Consider the following 7,818-nt stretch of genomic DNA (forward strand, 5'->3'; position numbering starts at 1 on the left):
TGGCTGCCGGCCGCCATCTTGGCTGACAGTTAATTTGCATATACTCACTGATTAGCCAATGAAAAGGGTAGCAGTCGTACGCCAATTACCATGTTTCTCTTTTATTAGTGTAGATAGTTCTGTCATATTGTTTGTTTTTTAATATATTTTTATTGATTTCAGAGAGGAAGGGAGAGGGTGAGAGAGAAACATTAATGATGAGAATCACTGATTGGCTGCCTCCTGAATGCCCCTTACTGGGGATCGAACCTGAGACCAGAGCATATGCCCTTGACCGGAATCGAACCAGGGAGGGATCCTTCAGTCCACGGGCCACTGAGCAAAACCAGCTAGGGCCTGTCATATCCTTTGTACTTTGTATTTCATTGTGCCGAACTGAGAAGATACTCTTTAAAAATGACTGAAACTTGTCACTGTAAATCTGTGAAGTAACTCAGGGGAAGGTATAGTTCTCAAGGCTAAGAACACAGTACAAAGAGCTCCATTCTGGAGATTTTGTGTATGCTCTTATTCTTCTCTACCAACTACAAGTCACTTTCCCTATTGGGGCCTAATGTCTTCTTTTGTAAAATGAACATCTCTGAGGTCCCTTCTCAGTCTCAGTGATTCTGAGTCTACGTATTTTTGCTGAAAACTACCCTAGAATTGATCATTGCATTAATAATTTATTTTTTAATTTACCCCTTATTAGCCAGACATTGTGTAGGCACTTAACCCTACACAAGAGGTAATGACTATTTTTGCAACAACCTTGTTTATTGAGTGTATCGTCCCCTTTTTATTGGTGAAATACCAGGTTTAGCAAGGTTGAGTTACACCCACTGTAGGTAGCTGAGTAATGGCATTGCTGAGATATGGAGCCAGGTGTGACAGAACCTAGTGTCTCTTTGCTTCGCTGCTCTACACTGCCTGTGCTGGGTAGTCAGTCTACAGAATTTCTGCTTAAAAAAAAAAATCCTTACCTGAAGACATTTTCATTGATTTTTAGAGAAAGGGGAAGGGAGAGAGAGAGAATATTGATCAGCTGCTTGTGCACCCTGACCAGGGATTGGACCCATGACCTTTTGGTGTACGGGACAAGGCTCCAACCAAGCCACACCGGCCAGGGCCAGAATTTCTGCTTTTTAAAGTAGACTATTAGTCACTGCCCTCTACAGAGGGCACCAGTAATAAAACAGTCTCCTCCTGTCTATGGAGTGGAAGCCTCAGAACTATCAGAAGCCTTTTGCTTCTGATGCTGTCTTTCTCTGGAAATGTTTAATCCACTGATGCCTTTATGAAACTCATAAAAGGAAGTGCTGCATTTGATGGACTTAATAACTTTGCATTTTTATAACTTTAATATTATATTCCTTTGAGCTGCACTTAAAATTGTAAGAATAACCTATTACTATAAGTTATACATCTTCCTATAGAGAGACTGAAATTGAAAGAACTGTTTAAGACTAAAGAAATGTTTTATTATAACATAGAGCCGATCTATATTTTAAAAAAAATCAGTTCCTTAACATTGCTAACTTAAATAAGTTGCTGTTGAAGGATTTGGACTACATTAAGGTACTCAAAAAGTTGTGTATATCTTATAGCTAAAATGGAAATATAAGTTTAGAATCTGGTGATTACAGTAATGGTAATTATGTGGTTGGACAAACAAGAACCCAGAGTTACTGAAACTAAGGGTGTATAGAGCACAGTAAGTGAATAAATAAAAAAAAAACAACACGCAAAAACATCAAATATCACTTAAATCCCACTGGAAGATCAACAAGGGATAAAAGGCAGTTAGTAAATGGTGGATAGTGAGCTGCAAGTCACACTATTGCTAGGAAGCTACTTCATGTGACAGAAAATAACTTCAGGAAAGCAGCACAACCTCCCATATATGTCCATATCGCCCATAGTTATTAAGAAAAAGACAAAGGAACCTAAGTTGAAAATTGTATTAGAAAATGCTGAGGTTCACCTGAAATAAAAAGCTTTTCTTTGGTGATGTTTTCCTTTTGAAATTGGGTGGTAGCCACACTCTGCTTACCTGGACAAACCTCCAGCACTGCTTACCTCAGACTTCAGTATGGAAATGAGCCCAACTAAGGATTATAGACAGGGAAGAGGGGTCAGAAAGTTACTCCCCTAAAGCTTCCCCTCCAAGCCATTTACCCTTATTATCTCACATTTCCTAGTAAGCTTATTTATTTGTACATCTAGAAACAAATTATTCTAACCTCAGGTCAAACCTATCACTGACAATTCTATACGGATTCTACCTGAGGTACCCTTCTGAGGTTTGAGGCCATACCTCTATGTTCCTATATCACCCTCTGGGAGGGAAGGTCATCTGCCCAATGACCCACCTCCATCTCACAGTTTTCCCATTTCCCAGTTGTCCATGAATGGGTAAGGGTTAGCCACTATACACCTGACCTTTAAAAATGGCATTAGTATGAGCATTCATGCCACAGCTGGGGCCAAATTCAAGGAGAGGCTGTCATGAGTAATATGTCATGCTACTGATCAAAGGAGTCTGCTTGGTTGCTCTGCACACAAAGATCAAGTTCTTGTTCATGTCTGAGAAAATGAAAATAACTACTTGTGTACAAACACATGCTTATATTCTGAACATGTGGAGATGGGGAGGTTGGCTAATATTATAAAATACTGCATTTAATATTTGACCTCTTTAAAATATGCTAGGCAGATATTTTGATGGAATCTTAACGGACTAAAGCTTTAGAAACACAGGGAAATCTTTTTTGTGTGTGGAGAAACAGTGCACTACCTTCGTATGTCCTAGGAGCATAGAACAAAGCTTTCCATCAGAGTTTTAGGAATGAAAGCCTTCATTCAAATGGCAAAATATGGAGTCATTGTAAAGTCATTAGCCTGTTAGTGTCAATAAGCAGAGCTGAGTACTTTAAAGGTGAGCTTAAAAAAGCATATCCTAAAAATAAAGGAAAATAAGTGCCTGGGGACTTAGGAACACCCTCACAATCCCAGTCTCCTCCAGTAGGCGTGGCTCATGAGTCTTTGCTGTCACGAGGTAGCCATCTATCAATCCCGGTGGGTGCCTCTCTGGAGAACCACAGTAAGAAAGGGGACAAATGCCATGATTGACCTTTATTCCTTTACTCATTGGTAGGAGCAGTCAGGATTTCCTGATGCATTACTCACCAGGAAATCCCAACTGCCCAGCGGCAAAGGGTTAAAAACTGTTCTCAAAAGCTTTTTATGTTCTGAAAAGCTAAATTACACATAGATGCAAACCACAAACACACAGCACCTGGGTAAATAAAGTGTGGCTGAATAAAGGCCTGGCTATTTGCAAAAGGGAATCTGGAAAACATTTACTTTTGGGTGGTTAGTGTTACTTACACTTTATGCTTTTTTTTTTTCTTAAGAAAAAAGTAGTTTGGAGGAAATGTGCAAAATAAAATCAGAATTTTAACATGGCTGTTGAAAATAAGATTTCAGTTCATTTACTTTCCAGATCTTACGGGGCTACGAAGCTTGAGAGAGGCACAGAGCTACTGCACAAAAAAAAGCAACGTTTTTAATACAAATATTGTTAAATAACATTTTCTAGATATATACCTATGGAATGGAATGCACTGAAGAGATCATTAAACACTGTCCTCCAAATATGGGGTGAAACATAAAAATGGTAAATGGTATCAACATTAAAAATGCTGTGAATTCAAGACCACTGTACTTCAGAATAAGCCAACATTTCTGATAGATCTAACAGAATATGAACACCCCGGAGGTCATGTTACAGAGGATTTATGCTGAGCATACTTCTGAGTACCAAAGTGGCTAAGTGATTTCTCCTGGAAGGAAAAAAATCATCTCATTATGGCAGGGGGTTCATTAACTTTCAGTAGAAAACTATTAGGTTGAACCATAAGAAATTGCTAGTAGGTCAAAAACTGAAAATCAGCAATTTCATATAATTCAACCTAGTACTTTTTTTTTTTTTTCCCTAAGCCAAGTCATGTTGGTGTTGACTGATTTGTGGAGAGAAAAGGGGTGGGAAAATTACTAAGTGGAATTAGTGGAGTTCTTATTGGGAGGGTTCTGGGTGGGAAACTAGCATTGTGAAACTGTCAGATAATGTTACAGAATTGACATTTCATTGTGATAGAGGTAGGAGAGAAGTTTGATGAGGTCATGGGAATAATGTAGATTTTTGCTTACCCAAGAGGATACAACATGCAAACAAATCTAGCATTAACATATCCTTAGCAGGAAACAAAAAAGTAGTAATTAGAACTGAGTTTTTAGGGTACCTCTACCATGAGTCACTGTGAGGGATAAATGAGAGCAGTTAGGAAAGAGTAATAGTATATCTATCTTGTTCATATATTCAAATTAACAAATGGAAGAAAACCATTCTTTACAACATAGCATCATAAGGCTGTTAAGAGCACCAGACTTCCCACCGAGTCTTGCACATTTAAAAGAAACATAACCTAAGTAATTTTGGTTACATAGAATGTTACATCTATATTTAAAAACCCTGGCAAAACATCCTAAAGTCTATGTAAATGTATGCATTACAAATTAATTATGAGGGCTAATGGTGAGGTGAGAGGACATTAATCCCCAATGTTTTATACATTTAATTGATTTCAGAGAGGAAGGGAGAGGGAGATAGAAACATCAATGATGAGAGAGAATCACTGGCTGCATCCTGCATGCCCCCTACTGGGGATTGAGCCTGCAACCCAAGCATGTGCCCTGACCAGGAATTGAACCCTGACCTCCTGGTTCATGGGTCAATGCTCAACCACTGAGCCACAGTCGCCAGGCCCTAACGTTATTATTAAAAGGCTAGAAATTCTATATAGTAATCAATGAATTCTAGGCTTGACAGTGCTAAGTTCTTGGATAATGTAATCCTTGTGCAGGGGACTCTCAAAATACAACAAAGCACACATGATAACAAAGGAAAGGGAACAGGCATTACAAGTTCTAATACATACTATCCCCATTCCGTTTTGAATGTTTCATAGATACATGTCCAAAATTCTTATATTTCTCTTAGTGAAGATTTTAAAAACATGTTAATCAAATTATTTTTATTATGACTGTAAATTATACAAAGTTCAACATGTAATAAAGTAAAGATACCAATGGCTAAATACAAATAAAACAGTACAAAATACAGATATAAACCAATTATGCTATAAGCCATTATAAAACATGACTACATATTCCATCCTATAATCTCATAAATCAAAGCTTTTAATTGTCTGGATTCATATGTGACCGTATTCTTTCCAATATGCATTCTTTCTTCTTCCAGGGGTTGTTCAATAACAGCAGGCACATTCCTGCCATAAACTTCACAGTGTTCTAGAAACTGCACGCATTCTTGAATAACACTGTCACGAAGCATGATAGTGTGTTTTGACATGTTTTCTAATAAGGACAAGAAGCATCTTTTGGCATAGTACCAGGTATCAGTTCCCAGTTTTTTATTGTAAGGTTCCAAGCTTTTGATAACTCGAGAAATCCCAAAGTCATAGTTTCCTTTGGCACAGTAAAGTGTCCCTATCACCAAATTCACAATGCAGAGATGGTAGGTTTTCTTATCTGGGTCATCATAGGAGAGCTGCTCTTCCTCCTTTTCAATCTTCCTCATCAACTCCTCAGCTTCTTCATTTTGACTTGTCATAATATATGAAACACAGAGGTTAGCCAATACAATAGCACTGACATTCAGGATGTTGTTATAATGCTTCTTGACTATGGGCTCATAAAAACCGATGGCTTCTTTGTATTTGTTTTCCTGCATGAACAGAACATGAGCCACATTCAGCTTCCATACATCATGGTCATTGCAGAATTCCACAGATTTGCGGAAGATCTTTTCTACCATTGAATAATTTTCAAGGTTCCAGTAGATCTTTGCCTGGGCCATCAATACAGGAATATACTTCTCCAGGATGTCATCATATTCATTCACTGCCTTTTTGACCCCTTCATCATCTCTATTGTGTCTTCCTTCCTGCACTTGCACTGTGAGTTTCCGAAGTTGCTCAGTCAGCATCCCGGCTAGCCCATCCAGCTTAATAAAAGCCTCTTCAGGAGCTGTCTGGCAAGTAATCATGGCATCTAAGAAGTCATAGAGATAAGGTGTGAGGAACTTATAAGTCAAGTGGGCATTCTCTGCCAGGACATCGGCTGCTAGGTCAAAATACTCATATTTGCAGTAGAGCAGCAACAGGTTGCCAAAGGTCTCTGGGGGAAAGGGGTTCTGTTGGAGCAAAAACTGTAGCTTTTCAAACCCTTCTGTAGGCCTGGCATCCATATTCATCAGCGCCTGGTTGTGCAGGGTCACAGGGTCTAACTCTTCCTCTGCCCTTGGTGGCATGTCAGTGAGGGTTTCCTGGGCCACCTCATAGTTTTTCAGTTGGTATTCTATGGCTGCCTTAAGGTTGAAGGCTTCCACCAGTGCAGTCTGGTGAAGAACAAAAGTGTTGCCAACACTGTGAACATCAATGCCCTCAGTGGTCATGCCCACACCTAGCTCTGGGTGCTGGCGGATGCCACGCTCCACAATGTCAGCGATATGCTTCAGCGCTGGGCCATATTGTCGGCTGCTATAATAGGCCAAAGCCAGATTGTAGGAAAGGTCAGGCCGGTAGCCCGAGGCCTGCAGGGCTGTAAAGAACTTGGAACACGCAGCTTGATACTGTCCCTCCTTGTAGAGCAAACAACCCAGGTTGACCTGGCTATCTGACTCGTTCTCACCCCCACTGTCTTCACCCCCTTCCCCACTCAGAAGCTGCTCCACCAGGCTCCTGGCCCCGGGGAGATCGCCCTCGCTGTACTTGATAGCAGCTTGTAGACGGAGGACCCGGCTGTGGTAGGCGGGGTTGTCCAACAGGAGGAAGGCGACCCGGGTGGCCTCGGGATAAAGGCAGGCCTTGTACAGCGCCTGGGCCTGGTACAGGCGGTACTGCTCCAGCTCCGGGTGCAGCTGGCTCAGCTGCTCATAGCACTCGGCCGCCATGGGGAACTCCTGCAGGCGGTAGTAGCAGTAGCCCAGCAGCGACAGGCCGGCGCGGCTCCTCGGGCTCCGCTGCAGCTCCCTGCCCAGCAGCTGCACCGCCTCGGCGTAGCGGGAGTCCCGGATGAGCCGGTACACGGCCGCGGTGAACTCCCCGTCGGGGATCGGCGTACTTCCCAGCCCCGCCATAACCGCCAAGATGCCTGTGCGTCCCAGTTACCAAGGCAACAAGCCAACCGGAAACGGAAAACCGCAAAGAAGTTTGGTTGTTTTGTTTGTTTTTGTGCACGTTCCCAAAGTTACTTTTAGCGGAAGAGTCATACTAGGAAGAAGTCATTAATGTGAGGTGTCCATACCTGATCTCGCTCCAGAAATCGGCTCTAAGTAATTCAGCGACAAAACTCCTCCTCCCGGCATGCACCGGTTCAATTGCGCCTTCGCGGGAACGTGCTCGCGCTGCATCCTGGGAGGCGTAGTCTCTGAGCGACCGGGAGATGAGGCTTGGCTCACCTGTGTTCCTGTTGCAGGTGAGGTTGCCGCCTACTTGTTTCGCCGCTCGGGTCTCAGGCTTGGAGCGGGGAGGTTTAGTTCTGAAGTCCCTTGGGTTTTGGAGCCTTATAGGCGGTGTCGTTGTGTGGTGCGGTTTCTCGTCGTCTTAGTGAAAGGAACAGAAATGGAAAAGGCGGACTGTCAACTTTGTTTCTCCCCGAATTAGAATCGTTTCTGTTCTGTTTTCGGGCCGCCCTGAGGGCACAGGTTCTAAGAACAGAATAGTGCAGAGACGAGGAGTCCTTATTTTGAAGTTT

The 7,818-nt window shown here is 42.1% G+C and overlaps 1 protein-coding gene across 1 annotated transcript; it reads right to left on the reverse strand.

Annotated features, from left to right (window-relative positions):
• Window positions 1–4,873: 4,873 nt before the first annotated feature.
• LOC102246886 (tetratricopeptide repeat protein 30B) lies at window positions 4,874–7,372 on the reverse strand. The gene has a single exon (XM_005857616.2). It carries the CDS (start codon window positions 7,199–7,201, stop codon window positions 5,204–5,206), a length of 1,998 nt encoding a protein of 665 aa, XP_005857678.1. The 5' UTR covers window positions 7,202–7,372; the 3' UTR covers window positions 4,874–5,203.
• Window positions 7,373–7,818: the final 446 nt, after the last annotated feature.

Source organism: Myotis brandtii, unplaced genomic scaffold (assembly GCF_000412655.1).
Source record: "Myotis brandtii unplaced genomic scaffold, ASM41265v1 scaffold112, whole genome shotgun sequence".
In the NCBI taxonomy this organism is placed as follows: domain Eukaryota; kingdom Metazoa; phylum Chordata; class Mammalia; order Chiroptera; family Vespertilionidae; genus Myotis; species Myotis brandtii.